Genomic DNA, 25,880 nt, shown 5'->3' on the forward strand with positions numbered 1-25,880 from the left:
ACAAGTTCTCATTGTAAGACTGGACACAGTAGTAAGAATCACTTACGATCAGAGTCGTCACACTAGGATCAGCGTACTCCAATGCAAGCATCAGAGCACGAAGCTCAGCTAATTGCGCGGTGCAGTCCCCTAGTGTCTGCGTATGCACGACACTGGACTTGAATTCATTGTTCACCATGGCACCGACAACAATGGCGCACACGGAAACGTAGGCATGTTTAGAGCCATGCGCAACCTGCGCCGAACCATCAGTGTAAATGATGCAATGGAAATCCTCCAACGGCCGCATTGCTAAAGGAGCCTGATGAACAAATTCATACTGTAAATACTCCTGCAACCTCAATGTGGCGTCAAAAATAAATGTGACATCCTGGGACGTCAAGGATGTAGCCCACTGAATCCACCGAGGGTGCAAAGCTTTAGAATTTGGTACACTGGCTTTCGTAACTGCCTCCAAGGCAGGACACGGGGTAACTACCAACATGCGTTTTCCCTGTGACAGGGCACGTTCTTTAAGAATCGCCATCTGCACAGCCGTCAAAACCTTCTCCACAGTGGAAAAGCGCATCTCAGCCGAAGTGTACAAGTGTGACTTGTAAGCAATATGTACTGTGTCTCCTTCATTAAAAGTCAGGTACGTGAAACCTACCGCCCCAGGGATAATTCTTATCACCAGGTTGGTCTGATTATCACGAGTCAGTAAGAATTTAGAAGCGAGCAGATCAGCTTGCAGTGACTGCAGTATAGCTGAATGCTCAGGCAGCCAGCATGATTTGGAAAAAGATGGTTGTATCAAAGCATACAAAGGCTTGGTACGCTGGGCATATTCCGGAATGTATGTCCTCCCGAAATTCAAGAAGCCCAGTAAAGACTGTAATTTTTTCAGTGTTGTCGGAGCGCGCAGCTGTGCGCATTTCCCCGGGAAGTGAGGAACCAAACCTTTACCTTCATTGTTGAGCTCGTAGCCCAGAAACAACACGGTGTACTCTGCAATGTGCGACTTTGCAAAGCTAAATTTGTAACCCAAATTTGCAAAGTAACAAATAATCCAGTTGACTCGACACAGATGCTCCCAAAGTTCGTTGTCTGTGAGATATATGTCATCCACATACGAACAAGCATCCGGGTCGATTCTCTCCAAAAGAGAGACTATGCGGGCGGAAAAAACCCCAGGACTATTCTTATAGCCCATAGGCAAACGCCGAAATTGTTCCTGGACACCGCCGCAAGTAAAGCTGGTCCATTGGGAACTTAGACCATCCAATCGATGGGCATAAAAACCATTGGAAATGTCAATCGTGATCTTAAACCGCTTACGCACAAGACTATTCACTAGTGCAGAGCCGTGAGTATTCTGTACTGCACAATTACGGCAATGCGAGTTTAAATGCCGGTAATCCAACACCAAACGATACGAACCGTCAGGTTTGTTTACAGTAAAAAGAGGGTTATTCATCGGTGACACACATGTTCCAATTACACCTGATATTCCAATTGTTCAAGGATAGCCGCGATGGAAGCTTTGGCTTCACGTTGTATGGGATATTGTGGTTGAGGCTGCAGCTGAGACCGTAAAGGAATCTCGTGGCATGGGGACAATTTATCCCAACCACATTGATTGCGATACACAGCCGGTGCTAGAGCCAGAGCCCACTCTTCTGCAAAATGCAGCGCATCCTCTTTCGAGACTGTGTTTGCGAAACTGGGGAGGATCACCTCCTCCCTGCGCGTCGCTGTGAGAACAAAAGGTGGGGGCCAGTCAGCCTCCGAAAGCAAAATGTCATAAGTAGACAAAAGATTTTCCCAAAATACCCCTTTTATGGTTCGCTGTATGTCACCTTCTATTAACAGGACAATTTCAAAAAGTCTATCAGGGGGAGCAACTCTTGTATGAGCTGTTTCTATCACAACATAAATGTCAGTCGCTGTCACCTTCAGTAGTGGACGGAGGGCCTCCTTGACTATGGTAATCTCCGCCGCGCTGTCCAGCAAGGTCAGAGCCCACGTCAGATTCGGAAGCCGCGTTCTCACAATCTGTGGCATATCGATGCGCTGTTCAAGCCGCGACTTTCTTTTTTGCAAACTGAGGTCTCCACGGTGTCGAGTGGTCCTGCGTTCCTGCACCGTCTTTCGGGCGGGGCTGGCCACGTCCTTGTTGACCACCCCGACCCCTGCCGCCCCCTCCACCGCCGGTCGTCGAGGCCGATGAGCCCTGAAAGGAACGAGGAGAGCGTTGATCAGAAGCCTGAAATCGATCAGGAGACGTAATCGTTGCGCGATCGCGCAAGTCATATACACGTTCTGTTTGCGCAGGCAACGGGGACGCAGGGCGTAAAACCGGTGTTTGTTGTTGTTGCTGTTGATTACCCTGTTTCTGTTTTTTAGGCCAATTCTGTTTTTTGGACTTGGGCTGAGCGTCAGTTTCCGAAGCCTGTCCCTGGAGCTGCTTCTTCTCCTTCACAGAAAAAGTCTTAAGACCCTTACTATTGCGACCCACGGTTTATAAGCCGCAACTATAATCCTCGCTAACTGCCGGGATTTCTCGGCTTCGGGAATAGCAGCCAAAGCATTTGCCACCTGAAAGTTCACTGATCCCTCTTGACATTAGCAAGGATTAGATCACAAACCACATCAGAGGTGCCACGCAGGCGCATACCCAACTCAACCGCCGACTCCGGTCCGTGATCATCTTGAACACGTTTAAGGACCGTAGGCAGGACTGCCATAGACGGGGTGCCGTAGCACCTGGCATACACCACCGCAAAAGTCTTACCCCAGGTCTCACAGTCAACGAGTTCAGGGGCCAAATCTTTCGGCAAACTAAGACTCAGAATCCGGTATTTTTCACCAGAAGTCGTATTAGGAAATACAGCCTCCAGCTGGTCAAACTTCTCGGCAAGCCAGAAAGGAAAATCATCCTTATCCTGGGGTTTCTTGCCCATCACAGCATTGAGCATTACGGGACTGAGTTTTAGACCACCCTGTCCGGCCGGAAGTGCCACACCCCCCGGGGGTCCACCCGGAAGATTACGGCCAGTGTAATGCACTAAGGCTCTAATCACGGCAATCGAGACTACATGTAGTCTACGAAGTTCAGCCAGGTTACAATTGCCGTGTAGAGGATGAGGAGTAAATCCAGCCAAAACAGGCCAATTCGCGCCTGGAACGGACAAAGGACCTAACCTCGGAGCGGTTAAAAAATGGGGTAGGGCGCCACCAAACCAAACTCGATGCTGCCAAACATCAATAGGAACTTCCTGTGCCCTGTACGGAGTATATTCATTTGGTACAACAGAGGGAGTGTATGTGTGGAGCACTCCAGAATTAGCGTCCACAGCCGGAAACGTCACCCACGAATAATACAGTTCGTATGGGTAAGCTGCATCCGCACTCACCACCATGATCACCGCTAATCCTTCCACAGGGACATTGAAAGTCCGCAAATGATCGCGCACCGCAATGCGACTATGCTGCGGAATGTCCACGGCAGCCATGACGGCACAGGAAATAGAAAAAACAAAGAAACTTTGGACAACTGGGTAGTAATTCAAGGTAATTCAAGGAAACCGTTTTAGAAAGATTCAAGCTTGAAAAGACCTATTTCACAAAAAGATAGGTTTGTTCCGACACCACCGTTTTCCGGACACGACAGTGAAGGGGTTAAGGATTGAATGATATACTACTCAAGTGTCATGATATAAGGCCAACAACGATTGGGCGCCATGTAGCGGGAATTCCGTTCTCCTACAGAACTGTGCATAGAGATTTGGAACCTCAGTGAATTAGGATGGCCCAAAACTCACCTCAGTACCCAAAATCCCCTTACCAAGCTAGCTACAGTGTCTCATTGGTCATAACAAACTCCCAATGCTTAGACAGACCAGAACATAAACTTAGAATACCTCAGGTATCGTGGAATACATGAACACTCTTTCGCGCTATAATCATTTCAAACCAGAACGTGGTGTAAATGAGGACACGTGCATATTTGAAATATTTATTTACTAATGCCGGGTTCTCAAACGCAGTATCTTATATAATACAAGCAAACATATTATAAGAAACAAATTTATCAGCATAGTTACTAGTCCATAGAAAGCGAACGGTGACAGCATACTAAGATGCTGTAATGAATAGGAATTAGAAAAACCTATTTCTCACCCTCCCTAACTAGCATAGGATATTATATCTATGAAGGTCTCTTTTGGGTTTTAGCAGGGCGGGCCCATACCTCAAAATCTCAGTGGCAGAGGATCACATCATCTTCCACCAGCTCTTTGCATGCGAAGCACCATCAAGTGTGTTACATATGTTTTCAGCAAAGCAATATAAAACCCGCCTAGAGCCAGATTTTTTCAGCAGCATGTGTGTTATGTCTATAGAGGTGCGAAGATCAGACCTCACAACAACACTGTGTCAGTTATCCCCGGAGCCTTCAGCACTCACTGTACAGACAGAGTTTCGAACAACACTGATATCAGAGCTATAACATATTATTTCTCAAGTAGATCACGAAGCTCTTCTGGGTTGAAAGCTAAAGCAACAATTATGTGTTGTGTGCAAAATGAAGCAGAAAGGTAAAATGGCGTTTAAACATTTAATAAGCTCATGCTAACTTAACACAGTATATAGAAAAGGATTAGCTATATGACAGTCCAATAAAGCATTGAGTATGGGCCATCAAGGTTGAAGGCCGAATGGTTTATAAATGTCAAAATAATCCAGTGATTATATTACTGAACTGTGAAGTGCAACATGGTTAAGTATTTCGTTTTATACATTGATGTAGGTTGCAATACATTTTATTTTTTTAATAGGCAAATGTTATTTTATTTGCAAAGTTTTGTATAGTGCTGTCTATACCCAGAGGTATCAGAGAGCTTTACATGAGGAGCAGTGAGTTACAGGTTGCATAATTACATAGACAAGTATAGACAAGTATAGACATAGGAGAAAAGAAGAAACATGAGATTACACATTAATGTGAGATTATTAGCGCTTACACACGTTTTATGGCGAGTGAAGAGGTAGAGGTAGAGGGGGAATGGTAAACGGGGGTAGGGAATGCAGGTAGGAAAACACAACGGGGAGACAAGGAAAACAATGTTCGATGAACGGCTGGGTAGGTGCCGGCCAAGGGGTGAACAAGAGCCAAACTCCTCTATAGCTGCATATAACACCTCCGCCTGGCATCAGCCAAAGTTGCTCGGGCACCATGGCTTTACATGAGGATCAGCGAGTTACTGATTACAAAATTACATCAGTTACAGAAGCCAAGAATAAACATAAGGAGAAAAACTGTTTTTACACAGTAACAAGAACTATTAATGTATCAGCTGGAAAGGGGAGGTAGCCACAGGATCACGGAGGGAAGAGGTGGCGGAGGGAAGGAAACACAGTTGGGAGACGAAGAAAAACTATGTCCAATGTCTGGCTGGGTAGGTGACGGCCGAGGGGGTGACCAGAGCCAAACTCCACTATAGCTGCCTAAACACCTCCACCAGGCATCGGCCATGTTGCTCAGACTCCATGGTAAGTACAATATTCATGGTTTCCGCCCAGGGGGCCTTGTCATAGCTCCATCTGCCGCACCAGTCCCGTTGTTACTAGGCAACCCAGAGCGTAAACCCTGAGCCAGTACTGGGCTATTGTACACTGGAAATATGCTCCAGGGAAGGCCCAAATTATGTGTCAGAGTTTGATAAATTATGCTGCAAAAGAAGGCAAATTATGTGGGGTATTGCGGCAAATTTAGTGTTAGTATTACCTTGTGAGTACAAAATCTTTACACGTTGGCACTGTCTGTGCAAAGGTTTCACCTGATTAGTACCCCTTTGACACACAAATACAGAAATAAGCAACCGAAAAGTGACCAATGTGCTGTATTTTCAAAATAAAATTGAAGTTTCAGTTACGTTTCATTAAAAAAAACAAGGCTCAAACTAAGAGGAAATGTAAATAGGAGCAGTATGTTTCCGTACTTTCATTTGTTTAATGCATATTCATACTTATGACCAATTAGATGTGTACAATGAAATCGGAATGAAAGTCATAATTCTTGGGAATGATAATGTCGAGGTAGCATGGAAAAAATTCATGAGATTTAAATAATTCCAGTGAAACATGGGGTTTTAAACCATTGCTTCATGTGCACTGATGGCCTCAATTATGAGGAATTGGCACAGGGCAGCGCCCCAAGTCTTCTTGCTATGTTGCCCCATGCCAATGTGAAAGGACAGGAATGCCAAGTATTGATTAAATACAGTGAATTCCTGTTCGTTCCCCCTGCGCTGGCGCATATTTTGCTGCCTAGCGCAAAAATAGGCACCCTTGCACCACGGTGCAAGGGTGCCTTCTTTGCAGTCAGGATTGTTTTTGTGCAGGAAGCGGCACCTTCCTGCACAAAAATTATCCCGAGAGGCGTTTTCCGCTTTCTGCAGCACACATAGAAAGAGGAAAAAGAAGGGAGCAATACAAATATTTCTCCATTATATTCCTGTTCTGGGGCATAACACAGGCCTCCGCAGCCCCTGCAGTGCGGAGGGACCCAGAGATGCAGGGGTCCCCCTCAGCACAGTACTCTGTGACTGCTTGGAGTTCATCGTGTGCCATCTACGAAGACAGGGCTTCTCAAAGAGGCTCTGTTGATGAATGTATTGTGTTGGTTTCTAGGAATAAGCATGCAGACAGATGGCCCACATGACAGGCGACGCTGATTTTCTTTAGTTTGAAGAATAATGAGCATATTAGCAAGGAAGTGGCAGAGAGAGGCGTTAGCCTTCTTGGCTTAACACCTCTCTCCGCCACTTCAGAAAAGCAAGACTGTACCATATTATCAAGGATATGGCGCAGCCTTGCTTTTCCTCCTGCGATGGCGCTAAGTTGCACAACTTAGCGCCAATGCAGGCACCCTGGCACCAGAGTGCAAGCAGTGTCTGCAAGCAGGGAGGTTTGTTTATGTACATGAAGGTGTCCCTTCCTGCACGTAAACACACCGAAAATGCCAGTTTGTAAAATACATGTGTGCTGCTTCATGCAGCAAAAATGCAAGTTACAAAATGGAATTTAAAAAAATGCTTTGTTTATGTACAGGAAGGGACACCTTTCTGTACATAAGCAAACAATGGCATTTTGCTTTTTCCAAGGCAGTACACATGGAAAAAGCAAAAACGAGGAGAAATAAAGCATTGCTCCTCGTTTCGCAACCTTAAGACCAGGATTTTTCTGGTCTTAAGTTCGGTGCTGTCCCTATTATCGCCGCCCTTGATAATAGGTGTCAGCATTGATTTCAATGGGTGTTGCACCCACCGCAACACCCACTGCACGCCCCCTTTCACGCTAAGTGTAGCGTGAAAGGGGACCTATTATCAATGCAGCCTTAAACCGCTTAACGTGGCTTTAAGCTACGTTAAGTGGCTTAATGCTGCTCCTGGGATGAGGTGCACATGACTCAGTAGAATGTGGCTAGTCAAATTAGGCATTGAACTCCAGGTCAGGTTTTGCGGATCACGGACTGCAGGATTGCCGAGAGCTGAGCCGAGCCGAGTTTGAGTGCCAGGAGAAGGACGCTACACCGCTCTGCTTTTTCCTTTCATTGCTGCTCAGCTTTGCCCCGCCACAGGGACCCTTGTCCTCTTCTGGAGGTGTCCGCGTCCCTTGTGGAGAGTAGAGGGCGGAGTGGATCCGGCGAGCCCACCGTGAGAGAGCAGGAGAGCAGGAGAGCGAGGCAGGCAAGGCAGGCGAGGCAGCCCTGTGCACAGCTCTGGTGTGTGGCGCGTGAGCAGCTGCAGGAGCGGAGCAGCGGGGAGCAGTGGAGATTGGCGACATCGGCATCCACAGGAGGCTGGAGGTACAGGGGTCGGGGCAGCAGTGCACTGGAGTGGGTTGGGTAGAGCGGGAGTGGCTGGTTCTGCAGCCGGTTCAATTCCCGGCTCAATTCCCTGCCCCTGTGCACCTCGACCCCCCTCCTTTTCCTCCTCTTCAAGCAAGCCATACCCTCTGGCCACAGCAGCTTGCTGCAGCACCTGCCACTCACTCCTGCCCGAAGCGTCCGCTCCACCGTGGACTGAGGGGGGATTAAAGTACACCCCCGTACAGCGGAGCAAACCAGCCCAGACTTCAGGCATCAGGAGAAATCAGGAGCACAGAGCACAGAGCATTGGGTGGGCAGTGGAGCACGGGGGGTCACGGTGCTCTATTATAGCAGCAGTACCAGCAGTACCAGCATCAGCACCTGCACCAGTACCTGAACCAGCGCCAGACTTTCCTTCCTTGAGGTGGTGTCCTCAGCGCGTCCGGCGCCTTCATTTCACCACCTAACTTGTGCCAATAGGCGGCGGTAACAAGCAAACAAAGAAACCCCCAAAACCACATAGGAAAAAAAAAAGAGTAAAAGATAGTAGACCATCACAGACAGCTGGACAGAGTTACGGTCCTCGGCTTTTCTTTGTGGTAGCTCCAACAGAAAATACAGGGATACTAGGAAGGAAGGAAGGAGGTAGAGGGCAAGGAGTGAGCACTACCACTACTAGCTACCACCACTACCAGGTGCTACAGGACCATAGGGCAGGAGAGTGCGAGCGCGGCTGCCAATAGGGGCAGCTGCTAAGTAAGAGCCCGGGGAGTGACAGTGAGACAGCTTGTACCCTTTCTGTATACTCTCTGAACCCTCTCGGCGTACGCCCTCAGCTACTTGCTAGCGCCCAGCGCTGTACCCACCAGCAGGCACCAATCTGCCACCAGTCAGGAATTAGAGCACTAACCGGGCATTAATTTGGGAAAAAACTGGGAAGCCGAGGCAGGAACTTTGCGCCCGTTCCCACTTGATCTGCTTCGACTTGCTCATCCAACTCTACAAACCGCCAGGGGACGTGACCAGGCAAGAGCATAATAAGCCCAAAAAATAAAAAAGAAGGGAAGAGGGAAGGGAGGAAGTAGGGAGGAGCAGAACAATGAAAAATTAGACAGATACCAAAACCAAAATCCAGTTCTAAACTTAAAACTAAACCACGGAGAAAGAAACTGGGGAAATTGGATTCACCATCCCCATCACTCAACACTCAAACAATCTGCAGGAAGACAGTCATTCCGCCTGTAACCAAATAAAAGAGGATACAACCGTCGCACTGGTGGAAAAGTCAACATCAATAGTAAACCAAAATTCAACCCCATTTCAGACAACAATTAAAAATGCTCAAACCAAGTTCTCTGCTGCATTTCCTTTCTAGTTACAGCCCCTCAGCAAACGCAGAGACCTATACTAACCTCATTACCTTTGGCATCAAAGCCAGCACCAACGGTTTCAGATAACCTGGTAATTATTGATGGAACGCAAGTAAAGAAAAGGATATGTTTTCACCAACCAAAGATCTACACCAAGTTCTCGTTCCTAAAAGATCCTGGGACAGCTATTTATTCCAAGATAGGAAACATTAGTGGTCTCCATACACCGCTCCTACAAAGCGAGTTTGACTGTAGTTGGACCACTAGTGATCAATTAGCTGACTCTCGACCAGCTGCAGTCCCTTACTCACCCAGAATTGAGATTGCCGCTGTCACACCAACACCAGTACCACCCGCTTCTTGGAGAGCGGCAGCGGATACTCATATAGCTGATCTAGACCCCACCGATTACAACACTTCCGAAATGGCGTCTACTAGAAAAATCTCCAGCAACGATTGGAGTTCACCAAAGAAAGCTCTGCCTTCAGAGATAGTAACTGCTGCTAATCCAATGTATCAGGGAGAGACTCATCCTGGGAAGCTCAGCTCCCCCCCCATATGGAATGAAATGAAATGAAATGAAATGAAATTGGATTTATAGAGCACATGGCTGCCCTGAAGCGTCCCAGCGCTGAAAGGCTGAACTGAACACAGAGAACTCAAGAAGGGAAGTATTTAGGGAGTGATAGGGAAGAGAAAGGTTTTAAGTGCTTTTCTGAATTTAAGGTAGGCGGGTTCCAACCGGAGATCTCTTCATGGATGAGGTTCTTTTATCAGCTGCCAAATCTGGTATCTCTAAATGTCCTGCATACCAAGGCTTGACTCAATTAAGAAAATAGATAAGCAACTGCCAAGAGATTTCACTTAAGCTGCTGCATAAATTACACAGGTGGTCCATGCGTATCAAGGGTGCACGGGGCCCAAATGCAAGTGAGGAAAACCATCCTCCTGCTTACGGTTTGAGTATCATCAATTGTACGGCGCAGTGGTCTGCACCAATGATAGCTATGCCACTGAGCCTGGTTAAGTCCTCTAGTGCTCTTACAGCCGGCATCACAAAGTGTTCGTTTAAAGATGGCTCACTCTCTCGTTACATTTTTGTAAGGTCACTCCATGTCAACAGGAATGCAGTTTTCCATTTTTGACATTGGATTTAACAACTTAAGCATTTCCTAGCTTTTAATCACATCAATTGACCCTGAAAACAATGATCTGTATACACCACAGGGCATTGTGTGCTTTTTGACAGGGAATCAACTAGTAACTTTACTCTTATGTGAAATTCTGACAAAGCTTGTAGGTACTGTCCCAGGTTGGCATTCATAAATGCATCCTGGATTTTGCGTTTTTTACTGTTGTAGGACCTTTTTTTAATATGTGTTTTCTACTGTTACATTCCCATTCTACTTGAGAAGCCGGGTTGATTCGAGGTGTGTCACATCAAATTATCATTTACAGCTACAGATCCCCTATGGATAAGTGGCGTAACGATAGCCCCCGCAGTCCCGGCGGTGCTGGGGGGAACCCTGAGCTACAGGTGGCCCTCTCCAGCACTGTGCATGGCAGCAGGCTTGAATGGGTCCGGAGCATGGGCGGGGGGGCCCTCCTTGTAACTTGCAGGGGGGCTCCCTGAAGTTTTGTTACGCCACTGCTCACTCTCTCTCTCTCTCTCTCTCTCTCTCTCTCTCTCTCTCTCTCTCTCTCTCTCGCTCTCTCACTCTCTCTCTCTCTTTCCCTCTGCATAGCAGGGGCTTTTACTCTCTCTCGCACTCTCTTCACTCTCTCGCTCTCTCTTTCTTTCTCTCTCTTCTCTCTCGCTCTCTCTCCCTCTCTTTTCTCTCTCTCTTTTCTCTCCCTCTTTCTCTCGGTCTCTTTTCTCTCTCTTCTCTCTTCTCTCTCTCTCTCTCTCTGTCTCTTTTCTCTCTCTCTTTCTCTCTCGTCTTTCTCTCTCTCTCTCTCTCCTCTCTCTCTTTTTTCTCTCTCTTTCTTTCTCTCTCTTCTCTCTCGCTCTCTCTCCCTCTCTTTTCTCTCTCTCTTTTCTCTCTCTCTTTTCTCTCTCTCTCTCTTTTCTCTCTCTCTTTCTCTCGGTCTCTTTTCTCTATCTTTCTACTCTCTCTCTCTCTCTCTTTTCTCTCTCACTCTTTCTCTCTCGTCTTTCTCTCTCTCTCTTCTCTCTCTCTCTTCTCTCTCTCTTCTCCACCCTTCCTGTTTTACATTAAATGTGACTGTTTTGTCTGTTATTCTGGGGTTATTCTGGGCTCATGACGACATAACTGACACATACGTATCAGACCCTACTCCGGCGATCCTCAGGGCAGAGGCACGAGCAGGATGGAGTTCCCTCTCCAAAGTGTGGGACCTCATGCTGAGGCATATTCATTTGGCACCGATTCATCACACACATACACGCACGCACACACATTCCTGCATATACTTGCAACAACTGGCAAGTTTTATGCTTTTTAACATTTTGCATAGAAATTGAAACAATGCAACACAAACTATAAACGTGCAGAAAAAGTTCCCACCTACACTTATCATTCAAAATGTACATTTAGTTGTAAAAAGTCTGCATACATTCACCATGTTCTCTGAGTTCAATTCGAGTGAAATCTATTCACCAATGCACTGTAAACCTTCCGCCAATGAAAGCAGACTTACACGTGTCTCACAAACGTCATGCCTTCATTGACACAAGGTTCTGAAAATAAACAATTTCAGAAAACAAAACCGACAAAGCAGGAGATATGAAACTGATGTAAAGGCTCGTTTCCCCCATACTCACCAGATGCGGGTCTTGGGGTGAGTGATTGAAAGCTATCCTGAAGTATGATTTCATTTTCCATCTTTGGTTCCCCAAACCAAGAAACCACCAGTGCTCGGGCTCCCAGAGTGCTGCTTCATATAGAAATGACTGAGCCTTGTTGACACATCTTTCCTTTGTTGGACTGTGAGTCACAAGGTCAGAAAACACTTCCTCTTCAAAAGGGAGGTCATTCGCACAACCGGATGATGGATGGTGCAGATAGGGAATGTATTTTGAAATGCTGAATTCAAAAGGCACCTTGAAATAGCTGGAGCAAAAAAAACCGATAAAAACTTGTAGATGAATATGTTCTGTCCATCACAACTTTAGGAAAGTATTAAAAACTGAACGGTTTTAGGATCCTAGGCCACTGCCAGGAATCTGTTTTAGCTGCACCGGGGTATTTCTTCGGGGGTGATTCATGGCCAATACAAATAACAAATAAAAAATAAAAAAATGTAACTCGTGCTAAAAAATCGAGTGAAACCCACAGGAGCGCTGATTTCATCTTTATCTTACTGAGTGTTCTGTTCATTATAAATATATATATGACTGGTTAAATCATGGATTTAACCAGTCATTTTCTATTACTATGTACACTCAAACACCACCACCTTGTGAACTTTGGATTTAACCTGTGACTGTCATTTAAAATGTGCTGTCTACATATAATTGCTGCAGCTAAAGTCTGTTTTCACTGTTGTTACCCACGTGACACGGGAGGTTACCACCAGGGGGTGGTAACATAGCATTGGCACTTGCATTTAAAAAAGGCTTGTGATTGTTTCATTCTTTCACTGCAGCGTGAACAAGGGCACTTGTGCTCGAAACGCGTCGCTGACCTGGCTTTGTGAATGAAATAAATAAGAACTCTTGCTGACTTGGTGGTCCATATTTTCCTTTTGTGGATGGCGTGGAGGCTTTGACCACGTACGCAGATCCCGAAGAGGGGAAACTCGTGCTCTTATATATATATATATATATATATATATACACATATATATACATATATATATTTGTACACACACACATATATATATTTTTATACACACACATATACATATATATGTACACACACACACAAACATATATATATATATATATATTCCGCTCAGTGGGGTTGTCCAGGTAGCGGGTAGCACCCGAGCCTGCGTGCGCCTTCCCCAAGGCGTTAGTTGGTATGGGCAGTTGCGTGCTTGTAATAGGCCCGACGCGTTTCGGAAATTTTTTTTTCCTCATCAGGGGCCAGCAGTAAAGTGCACGACGTCTACCATCTCCCTGTATAAAAACACGTATAGTGCTTATGGGAGATGTAGTCCATATATCCTGGATGGATGCACTTACAAGTTACTGCTCGTTCCAAAGGCTCTAACATGAGCCCCCAAACATCACTCCTGTCCTCATCCGTCACGCAGCTCCACTTACGAGACTCCTTGGATAGCGGGTCTCGTGGCCCCCGTTTCTTCGGGGTGGTGCTACCCAGCGGCAGGACCGCCGCTAATGTATTCCGCTCAGTGGGGTTGTCCAGGTAGCGGGTAGCACCCGAGCCTGCGTGCGCCTTCCCCAAGGCGTTAGTTGGTATGGGCAGTTGCGTGCTTGTAATAGGCCCGACGCGTTTCGGAATTTTTTTTTTCCTCATCAGGGGCCAGCAGTAAAGTGCACGACGTCTACCATCTCCCTGTATAAAAACACGTATAGTGCTTATGGGAGATGTAGTCCATATATCCTGGATGGATGCACTTACAAGTTACTGCTCGTTCCAAAGGCTCTAACATGAGCCCCCAAACATCACTCCTGTCCTCATCCGTCACGCAGCTCCACTTACGAGACTCCTTGGATAGCGGGTCTCGTGGCCCCCGTTTCTTCGGGGTGGTGCTACCCAGCGGCAGGACCGCCGCTAATGTATTCCGCTCAGTGGGGTTGTCCAGGTAGCGGGTAGCACCCGAGCCTGCGTGCGCCTTCCCCAAGGCGTTAGTTGGTATGGGCAGTTGCGTGCTTGTAATAGGCCCGACGCGTTTCGGAAATTTTTTTTCCTCATCAGGGGCCAGCAGTAAAGTGCACGACGTCTACCATCTCCCTGTATAAAAACACGTATAGTGCTTATGGGAGATGTAGTCCATATATCCTGGATGGATGCACTTACAAGTTACTGCTCGTTCCAAAGGCTCTAACATGAGCCCCCAAACATCACTCCTGTCCTCATCCGTCACGCAGCTCCACTTACGAGACTCCTTGGATAGCGGGTCTCGTGGCCCCCGTTTCTTCGGGGTGGTGCTACCCAGCGGCAGGACCGCCGCTAATGTATTCCGCTCAGTGGGGTTGTCCAGGTAGCGGGTAGCACCCGAGCCTGCGTGCGCCTTCCCCAAGGCGTTAGTTGGTATGGGCAGTTGCGTGCTTGTAATAGGCCCGACGCGTTTCGGAATTTTTTTTTCCTCATCAGGGGCCAGCAGTAAAGTGCACGACGTCTACCATCTCCCTGTATAAAAACACGTATAGTGCTTATGGGAGATGTAGTCCATATATCCTGGATGGATGCACTTACAAGTTACTGCTCGTTCCAAAGGCTCTAACATGAGCCCCCAAACATCACTCCTGTCCTCATCCGTCACGCAGCTCCACTTACGAGACTCCTTGGATAGCGGGTCTCGTGGCCCCCGTTTCTTCGGGGTGGTGCTACCCAGCGGCAGGACCGCCGCTAATGTATTCCGCTCAGTGGGGTTGTCCAGGTAGCGGGTAGCACCCGAGCCTGCCTGCGCCTTCCCCAAGGCGTTAGTTGGTATGGGCAGTTGCGTGCTTGTAATAGGCCCGACGCGTTTCGGAAATTTTTTTTCCTCATCAGGGGCCAGCAGTAAAGTGCACGACGTCTACCATCTCCCTGTATAAAAACACGTATAGTGCTTATGGGAGATGTAGTCCATATATCCTGGATGGATGCACTTACAAGTTACTGCTCGTTCCAAAGGCTCTAACATGAGCCCCCAAACATCACTCCTGTCCTCATCCGTCACGCAGCTCCACTTACGAGACTCCTTGGATAGCGGGTCTCGTGGCCCCCGTTTCTTCGGGGTGGTGCTACCCAGCGGCAGGACCGCCGCTAATGTATTCCGCTCAGTGGGGTTGTCCAGGTAGCGGGTAGCACCCGAGCCTGCGTGCGCCTTCCCCAAGGCGTTAGTTGGTATGGGCAGTTGCGTGCTTGTAATAGGCCCGACGCGTTTCGGAATTTTTTTTTCCCTCATATATATATATATATATATATATATATATATATAGTGATGTCACTGACCATGTCATGAATGATGTAATATGTGACATCATCAGCATTGGATTGCGGATGCGCAAAATATATAGTTAGTGCAACTAACTATATGTTGAATTTCATTGGTTTTATATCAATAAAATGTCCAGCTAACTATATAGGAGGAATTTCAATGGTTTTTTATATGTTAATTCCTAACTATATAAGGGCTAAAACCTATGGTTTTTTCAGTGAATTTCCAAGGTTTTTTGAAGGCTAATGCCTAACTATATATAGTCTATAACCTATGGTTTTTTCAGTGAATATATATATATATATATATATATATATATATATATATATATATATATATATATATATCCGCAATACCTCGCAGCGCTCCACCACTCAGGTGAAAAACAAGGCATGGACCTCTTCTTGTGTAGCATATAATTTATTCGCCCCAACAGCTAGTCATGACGCATTTCGGCCGTTTTGCGGCATTGGTCACATGACAATGCCATATACTCAGCCCCTTTTAAAATGCAAGTGCATCACATGTACAAATGGAGATAGAAAAAATACTTTCTGTTTGAATACATTGATAAGTCTCAAGTATGCTGTCTCATTTATAACCGTATAAATACGTATACATAGAGAAGACAGTTAATCAACTGCTTGAATTGTGAATTTCTTATGTTTCGGACAAAGACAGTTTCCGCCGAAAATCAAATTTAAACTAATAGCATAAATGCTTATACCATAATCCAAAACAAAATTCACAAAGACATATATATATATATAGAGAGGCAGTCAGGTATTTCCTGAATAAAAGACCCGCAAAGTATATGGAACACAGTACCATGTTGATTGAGCTTTTAGAGTTCTGTCTCAGGAACAATATAATTTTGTTCCAGAACGAGCTTTTTAAGCAAACCTCAGGGACTGCAATGGGAACCTGCTTCGCCCCCAGCTACTCGAACCTCTTCGTTGGCTGGTGGGAGAAGCAGGTGGCCCTAGCGGGAGACAACACCAAGTGGGCAGAACACATCGTGGCATGGCGTCGATATATCGACGACCTTTTTCTAGTGTGGAGGGGCTCCTCCGCACTGGCTGAAGTATTTATTAGTGACTTGAATAGAAATAATCTAAATTTGAAATTTACAGCTGACATCAGTACCACGGAGGTACACTACCTAGACTTGAGGGTCTTCGTGAACGGGGAGAGGTTGGAGACGGCCTTATATAGAAAACCGACTGCCGGGAATAGCATACTTCATGCTAAAAGCAGCCACCCTCCAAGTTTGATCCAGAGTATACCTTACGGGGAACTTCTCAGGTTGAGACGCAATTGCTCGCAAGACTCTGATTTTGCAAAGGCGGCAGAAGAATGCGTCATGAGATTTCGTGTAAGGGGGTACGATCAGGCAGAGTTAGAGAAGACCTGCATGAAGGTAGCTAGGATACCCAGAAAACAATTACTAGAGATCAAGAGTAAGAAAGATCAATCATCTGAGATTAGCAATACGTTTCGTATGATTACGACTTTCTCAGATCAAGCTAATATCTTAAGAAATTTACACTAAAAAAACTGGTATATCCTCCGCACTGATCCAGTGATTGGTAATGATGTCACCCAGAAACCCTTAATAACCTTCAGAAAATTAAGATCTATTAAAGACAAAATCGTTCATAGCCATCTTGCACCAGTAAAACCAAAAGTGAGTGGGACACTTAAGGACATGAATGGATTCTTTCCATGTGGGAAATGCCGTGCTTGCGAAAACAGCAAGCAGGTACTCTCATATAAGATTCCAGGAATGGTCCAACTGAAGCCCATTAAGGAGTTTATGACATGCACAACACCCTATGTTGTATATTGTCTTGTCTGTCCTTGTGGACTCAAATATATCAGGAGCACTATCAAAAATGTGAAAATGCGTGTCCTGGAACACCAGAGAGCTATTATGAACAAAGATATTGCATATACGGTAGCTCGACATTTTGCCAAAGTACATCAAAGTAACAGGGAGCTGCTACAATACTTTGGCCTGGATCACATACCCCATAATCCCAGAGGGGGGGATAGATTGTTAAGTCTCCGCAGACTTGAGTCCCGCTATATTATCGATATGCAGACAAAGCACCCACTGGGTCTTAATAGTGGGGAAGAACTCACTGCCCATTTAGGGAGGTAGAATCAGCATACACTAAGGGGAATGTATACTTCAAATAATGAAATAATGTATTCATGTTCGATCTAGCTTAACTTATGTCTGGCTGATGTTTCCTGTCGATTTGGTATGGTGTGGAAGGTTACGACCTGTAGTAGATTTCAGACTTTGAATGAATTGTATGATGTCATAACTTATGAAAATAATCATGTTAACCCCTTTTTCCTCTCCAGCCCTATAGGGAGTGGTAATAAGAATTCCTAGGAATTTTAATGTTTTGTAATTATGATTAAGATGAAGGCACTGTGGCATGTTTTTCTTAAAAAGCTGATACACGGCATTATTCTCTCTTTTCTGGCTGAGTGGCATCAAGTCAACAGCGCATAACAAAAAGCAAATGCACTCTGACTATGATTTAGAGAATATCCTTAGCCATTTAATGCCTGCCTGCCTGCTGCTGTTGCATATGCACATGCTTAATCATTTGTGTGGGTGCTCACTAAACTGACTGTATTTATTAATGGGCTAATTAATGATGTGCGTGCATTATGCCGGTGACATGCCGATACACGGCAATATCTATAAACATGCACCGGCAATGGCGGCTCTCATATCCGATATTGTATGAAAGGAACTGTGAAACATTTATTGTTAACCATTCAGAAATGGCCGCCATACTTACATGTACTATTGTATTAGTCCGTTGTCAGTTACATTCCGATGACGTGTATATAATGCTGTCAGGCGGTTAAAACTGTAAATACTGACGAAGGGCTTTGGTCCGAAATGCGTTTGTTACACTTTGTTTGTGGGCTAAATAAATCTTTGCCGCTTATACCCCTGGAGTGCGTGTAACGTTTCTCATAAACGGAAGCGAGTTGGAGCTATGATTTTCACCGCGAGTGTCAGCGCGGGAATCTGCACCCGCCTGGGAGTGCCCCGGGATTGCTGATGCGAACCTGGAGCTTGGATATATATATATATATATACAACAACATAGTGATCCGCCAGAGTGATAAGGGTGGAAATGTTGTTGTCCTGAATCTAACTGACTATATCTCAGAAGGCTCTAGTCAACTGAGCAATCATGATTGTTATGAACCAGTACCAAAAACTCGTATTGAAGAATCTAATAACATCTATTATGGCATGTTAAAGGAATGGCACAAGAATGGACTACTAGAGTATGATGAGTATGCCTTCCTTTTAAACAGAAACCCCAAAATTGCCATACTGTACTTGCTGCCCAAGCTGCATAAAAATCCAACTAGACCACCTGGGAGACCGATAGTCTCCTCCATGAACTCATTACTAGAGAATAGTTCCAAGTACATTGACTTCTTTCTGCGCCAATATGTTGAAACACTGCCATCATATTTGAAGGACAGCCGTGATTTTCTAAAAAAGATTGAAGGTGTAGTTTGGAGGGAGACTTTTCTCCTCATAACTTTGGACGTATGTAGTCTGTACACCTCAATCAAGCATGCAGATGGTGTCAAAGCGTGTGAACATTACCTGAAATCGAGATCCATCTCATTTCAACAACACAATGAGATGATTGTACAAATGATGTATTTTTGTCTGGAAAATAATTTTTTTATTTTTGATGGGAACATTTATAGACAGAAACAGGGCACTGCCATGGGCACTTGCTTTGCTCCCAGTTTTGCCAACCTATTCATGGGCAGATGGGAGCAGGCAGTGCCCATGAGGCATCATCTGTATCTCAGCCATGTGATACTTTGGCTGAGATACATTGATGATTTATTCCTAATTTGGAATGGCAGTGTGGAACAAGCTGAATCATTTGTAAATATTCTAAACAACAATGAATGGAATCTAAAATTTGAAAGCTCAATAAGCAGAACCAATGCCAAATTTCTAGATTTGGAGATAACGGTGCTTGATGATAAATTGGTATCGACCTTGTACAGAAAAGAAACTGCAGGCAACACACTGTTGCATGCAGAAAGCAGTCACCCTCCAATGCTTATCCGCAGTATCCCCTACGGGGAGTTCCTTCGGGCCCGAAGGAACTGCGGAACACGGGCAGATTTTGAAAAAGAATGTGATCTAATGACCAACAGATTTATTGAACGAGGTTACAATTGTCAGGGACAGGCAGCAGCGCAGGCTCACATACGCCACTAACCTTATACAGGGTGTCCGGCAGAAACGACTTTGGATGCTAAGCTCTCTTCCCCCAGCCAACCACGAAACCCACAGTGGAAACAAAACACACTGTGTGCCCTCGTACCTAGCCGGGAAAGGGGAAGTGGATAAAATAATAAATGGGTAGCGATGATTCTTTGGGTTCCCCCCGGGAGTCTGGTCACCAAGATGCGGAAGACAGCATGGAAGGGCCCATCTATTTAGGGAAAAGTAATGAACACCATTAATACTATAGTTCAGGTGTCTCGGGTCATATCCTAAACAATACCTAGGCACCTCACTTACCAGAATCATGCACAACCCAGGCCTTGTAAGAAAAGCCCCCAAGCAATCCTGCTTGATCAATAATCGTTCTGCCAAGGGTTCAGGACTGCAGCAGGCAGTAATCGCAATGAAAGGAAATTGTCGCGGTTTGTTTAAAATCACAAACCGCCTTCAGAGTTTTGCCACGAAGTGAAGACAAGAAACAGCTAAACAAACTTCACAGGAAAAAGGTCTCTGTCTCTCAATGGCAATATTGTCCTTGAATCACAAACAAAAACAACTTGGGACTACATCTCCCAGAATCCTTCTCTAGGGGAGATCAAGCACAGATTATCAGCGCAGCGCGTCTTCCAGCAGAACGCTCCCTGATCATAAAGTACAAAACAAAAGTTATGTCCCAGAACCGCCCTAAGCTAACTAACTAGGGACGAAATGAACACGAAGGAAGAAAACGAAAGTGAGCCCACTTTCGCTACAAGAGTACTTAGCCACAGAGCTCAGTCATCAACCAAGCGCAGGGGGAATCACAGGTTTTTCGCCAGGAAACTTCTTTCTTCTCGCTGGGATCCGGCGGGGAACACCATCCGCCACTCCGATTGACTTGGGAATCACATTGACAAGCACCGTCCGTGTGGATGGGAGGTGCTAATATGCCTTTGGTCTCGTGGCACTTCCTGCTTGCCCCTTGGGATGCTGGTCACTGTAGTTCGCTCGACTCCTTCTACACACATCCCCGCAGGCATACCATCTCCTAGATCTCGATAGTAGAATCGTTCCTCGACCCCCGGGCACCACAATCGCTACAACAATAAAGATGTAGTGAGACTTTCTAGACTCAAGGCCAGCCAATTTTCACAGACTGAGTTGCTGGAGTCTTCCAGTACCAAACAAGATACCACCAATGTTAGATATATTTCCACCTATAACTCTGGGTCTATGAGGGTCAGACAATGCTTAGCTAAGCACTGGAAAGTGTTAAAAACAGAAACAACCCTGGAAGATGTAGTACCAGATTTTCCCAGCATAACTTTCAGAAAGGGACAATCCCTTAAAGGCAAGGTGTGCAGCAATGACACTGTGACATCAAGGGATTCTATACCTGCATGGCCTGTAAGGCATGCAAATTTAGCTGCAACATCAAAAAAGTCTTTTACCCGGTAGAAAATGTGGAAAAACCAATCGATAAACATCTGACTTGTGTTTCGGACCACTGCGTCTATGTTCTAACATGTCCATGTTCTAAGAAATATGTGGGCAGCACCATGTTTGCAGCCAAAAAACGGGTGTTGGAACATATGAGAGCAGTCCAAAACAAGGACAAATTATCACCAATTGCACGTCATTTTGAGGAATTTCATCATAGTAACCGTGATCTGCTACGCTTCTTTGTTGTTGACAGAATACCACCTAGCAACAGAGGAGGCGACAGAATTCGCAAATTAAGACAATTGGAATCCAAATATATTCTTAATTTAGATTCCAAGATCCCCAAAGGGTTGAATTCTGAAGAAGAAATGGCATGGTTTCTGGGAGAATAATTACCCGATTTCTGTAATCCCATGACTACTGAACATGATCTCATTGTGTTAGAACTGTTAACCTCTTTTACGGGCTCTCAACAATAGATCCTTGGGTGTGCTTGCTTTTATGTTTCGCCCTTTTTTTGATCTCTTTTGTTCTGTTCTGAAATAAAATTGTATGATACTGAGTCTACTTGCCTCCAAAAAGCTTTTAATGTTCAATCACTTGCACTTGTTTTTAAGGAATACAATATAGGAGTCGCCCCCAGTTATAGGGTTGGAGTGGAACTTTCTTTGAAACAAATAATGAGCTTTGGGCATTTCCTTTTCAGATTGGAATATGATACACCTTGTGGACTAGAACAAATTGAAAAAATGGGTACAGGAGCCTACTCTAAGAAAATAAGAAAATTGAAAGAATAATCTATATGGACTATATGTGAGATTCTGGTTGGAACATAGACATTTTTGGAATTGGGATCAACTAATAACCCACTTGGGTATTATGTTTATTAATTTCAACTTGTAATGATATGATTTCATGTTGTGCGATGAATTCCTCATAGACAAATCAATCCATTGATTATGTTTAATGTTGCACTGGGCAATTGTAGTATGAAAGTGAGTTCATTTTTAACTTGCTAGATTAGGTGGTTTATAAAAATGTGCCCTTCAGTCCGTGCCAACATGATCAAAATTTAGGCATTGCCGATTACTTACAGTTTACGAACCCTTTTTTTGTCTTGGAATATTACTATCTGACATTAAATTCAAAACCATGTTCCTACCTTTAATTTACCCAATAGGGAATTATAGGGAACTACATATCTGATATACAAATGAGATGACTCACGTATCAATTGCACTATTGAATACAATCACTTGATATTTAATTTCATTTTAGGCCCCCTATCCCGGAATAACCCACTTGGGAATTACTTTTTGATATATTCAAAAAATCTCAGATTCAGATGACTAAGTAGTTGTTGTTAGAATCTATGCCTTCTGATTATGTCCGAATGGGCGTCTTTTGGAATAATGCATCATATTTGGCTTGTATATATATAAAAATATGCCTTTGCCCGAGCTCATAATGTTAATTTTATTTTCCCATACAAAGGGTATTTAATTGATTGTTACACAAATCAGATGAACAAAAATAAGACCCGAAACAATGCACAAATGTCAGGGCTAATTATGTAACAAAAGACACGTTTTTTCGTTTCCTTCTGAGATTAGAAATGAATTGAAAAATGTTATGAAATGGGCACTAACAATTAACATTAACGATTTGATTGTTGTTTTGTGAAAGTATAGTGCATAATAATGCAAAACATTATGTTTATGACTTATGTTTCATCTCAACCCGTTCGAAGATGGCCGACCCTAAAAACGTTGTTAGTCCACTTTTCATTTTGTTTGTTTATGTGTGATCACGTGCACGAAATATAAGCAATGGCCATGTAGTAGGGCTTTACCCGTGAGCAAGGCGGTTACCCGCCGAAACGCGTAGGGTTTTCTTTTATGGCTTATGGTCTATGAATAAAATCTAATATGACGAGACAGACGGAGTATTGATCTTCATTATCTGTGTGGAGTGCGGGGAACTGTTAAAGTACGTGGACGTGCATATATATATATATATATATATATGCACGTCCACGTACTTTAACAGGGCGTGATTTTCTTTACAGTGTAAACTCGTATTTTACTTCAGTACTGACTATAAGTGATAAATCAGGGTTCTTAAGATCATATGCATTTACATATGAGTAAAGGTTGTCTATCTTGACCTAGATGTGTATATATATGAAGTACAATGTATGAAACAGAAATGGATTATTTTTAAACCATGTATATATATGAAATGTATTTATTTATACGCAAATTTTAGAGATAATTTATGCTTCATGTATGTATTTATATGCATTAGAACCCGTAGGGCACTATTGCCTAGATGCATCAACCTTTTTAGGAAGTGCAAACGGTGCGATTCGCTAAAATCGCTTTTTTGCACTTCCTAAAATGGTTTTTGGGATGCATCAAGCATTTTTGGAAATTCGCTTTTTTTTGCGAGTTCCAAAAATGCGATTGCTTTTAAGGAATCGCAAATTTGCGATTCCTCAAATGCAATGCATCATTCTGAAAACATTTGCGATTCTCAAAATTGCAAATGCAAATTACCACGAAGTTGAACTTCGTGGTAATTTGAAAAACTGTTTAAAAACGCACAAAAATGCATTTTTAAACTGTTAAGTTACAGACACACATGTCCTTAGGACATGTGTGTATGTAACTTACATGTAAAAGTGCATTTCATGGATGCAGGGGGGGGGTCCTTTGGACCCCCCTCTCCACCCTTGAAAGGCTTTGTTGCATTCCGATTTCAAATTGCGAATTCGCAATTCCCATTCATTCCTATGGGCATTTCAGCCCATAGGAATGAATGGGAATTGCGAATTCGCAATTTGAAACTCGCAATTTTATTGCGATCCCGTAAAAATTGCGATTTTTACCGAATCTCAATAAAATAGCGAAATTAATGATGCATTGCCATTTGCGATTCCTTATTTGCGATTCCTTATTTTTCGCAAATAAGGAATCGCAAATGACAACGTTGATGCATCTAGGGATATGCCCTTTATTCTTTGTTGGTCCAACGAAGTATGTTTTCACTGTTTACTAAAAAAAATGTGAACTGCACAGCTGCACTTAATTAAGCACTAGCACTTTAAATGTCCTCGTTTGTGTCCATGGCACGCTATGTGATCAAGCCTCTTTCGAGGTGAAACGCGTCATGGTGGATTGCAGGCTGTAACTCTTGGCACAGAATAAAATGCACTGAAGAAACTGCACCTACTTTGTGGTCTCGCTCCTTTCGTTGTTCTGCAGGGAAAGCAGAGGCTAAAAAACGACGACTTTTTGTATATATATACATATATATATATATATATATATATATATATATATATATATATATATATATATATATATATATATATATATATATATATATATATATATATATATATACATAATCATATATATAGCTCCAACTCGGAAGCGAGTTGGAGCTATGATTTTCTTCGCGAGTATCAGCGCGGGAATCTGCACCCGCCTGGGAGTGCCCCGGGATTGCTGATGCGAACCTGGAGCTTGGATATATATATTTCTCCCCCAGTTACTCGTGTTTACACATGGGGCTGTGGGAGGAGCTGGTCCTAGGCAATGCCTTTAGTGAGGTCATGCGCAGCAAAGTGCTAGTATGGTACAGGTTTATCGATGACCTATTCATAATTTGGAAGGGGACTGCAGGTGAAGCAGAACAGTTCATCAGTGAAATCAATCAGAATGAGCTGAATCTGCATTTCACAGGTACCATCAGTGATAGGAAAGTAAATTTCCTTGACGTAGAGGTTTTTGTAGAGAAAGGGGGACTGCACACAAAATTACACCGCAAGGAGACTGCAGGTAACACCATCCTCCACGCCTCTAGTCAACATCCCAACCATCTGATCCGCAGCATCCCCTACGGGGAGATGCTGAGGATTAGAAGAATTTGTAGCACCGATGAAGACTGTCTAGAAGCACAGAAAGAAAGCAAGGTGCGGTTCCTACAGAGGGGCTACTCGGAAAAAATAGTGTTTAAAGCAATGGAAAGGGCTAACAAAACAGCATTTTCTCCAAACACATCAATGGGGGTAGACACAATAGTGACAAATGCAGCAGTGGACCAACCAAGATTTATTCTTGGTTACAGTTGCCAGCATAGAAAACTTCAAAGGATAGTGAAGAAAAACTGGCATATAATCACAGGGGATCCTGTGATTGGGAAAACTATGTCCACATGCCCGGCTATCACATATAGCCGTGCCAGATCCATGAGTGACATGCTAGTCAGCAGTAGCCCGGAGGTACCAGCGCGAGGCAACTGGCTAGGGAAAAGTAAGGGCTTCTTGAAATGCGCAGTATGCAAAGCGTGCACCATAGGAAAAAGTAAGACCACGTATTATTCCCCATTCAGTAAGGCAGAACTCCCCATTACCAAGAAAATAACCTGTAAATCAGACTTTGTCATCTATGTCTTGGAATGTGTTTGTGGACTTTGCTACGTTGGTAGTACTAAACTACAAGTCCATAAACGCATATTGCAGCATATGAGGGCAGTTATAAACAAAGATGAGGCTTACCCAGTGGCGAGGCATGTAAATCTTTGCCATAAGGGTGATGTCAACTGCCTGAAATACTATGCTATAGATATGGTAGAGCCGCTGCGTAGAGGAGGAAACAGGGAGGCACGTTTACGCGTACTAGAAACCCATTACATTCTTGAGTTAGACACTAAGGCTCCCAGTGGTCTGAACGCGACAGAAGATTTGTATACTTGCTTGCACACAGAGTCTTGAGAATGTATTGTTTACTGGAATTGAGGCGTGGAGTCATCTGTATAGGCTATTTTACTTATTTATTGATTTCTGCCAGATTTT

The 25,880-nt window shown here is 44.3% G+C and overlaps 1 protein-coding gene across 2 annotated transcripts in view; it reads right to left on the reverse strand.

Moving 5' to 3' along the window:
• Positions 1–12,114, reverse strand: part of LOC147726039 (CD209 antigen-like protein C) — a 583,514-nt gene extending 571,400 nt beyond the window's left edge. For both annotated transcript variants that reach the window (XM_086960156.1, XM_086960155.1), the window contains exon 1: positions 12,008–12,114. In XM_086960156.1, the coding sequence (XP_086816282.1) occupies positions 12,008–12,068 (61 nt within the window). In that variant the 5' untranslated portion in view covers positions 12,069–12,114. The remainder of the gene's footprint in view (positions 1–12,007) is intronic.
• Positions 12,115–25,880: the final 13,766 nt, after the last annotated feature.

Source organism: Lissotriton vulgaris, chromosome 3_1, assembly GCF_964263255.1.
Source record: "Lissotriton vulgaris chromosome 3_1, aLisVul1.2, whole genome shotgun sequence".
Lineage (NCBI taxonomy): Eukaryota > Metazoa > Chordata > Amphibia > Caudata > Salamandridae > Lissotriton > Lissotriton vulgaris.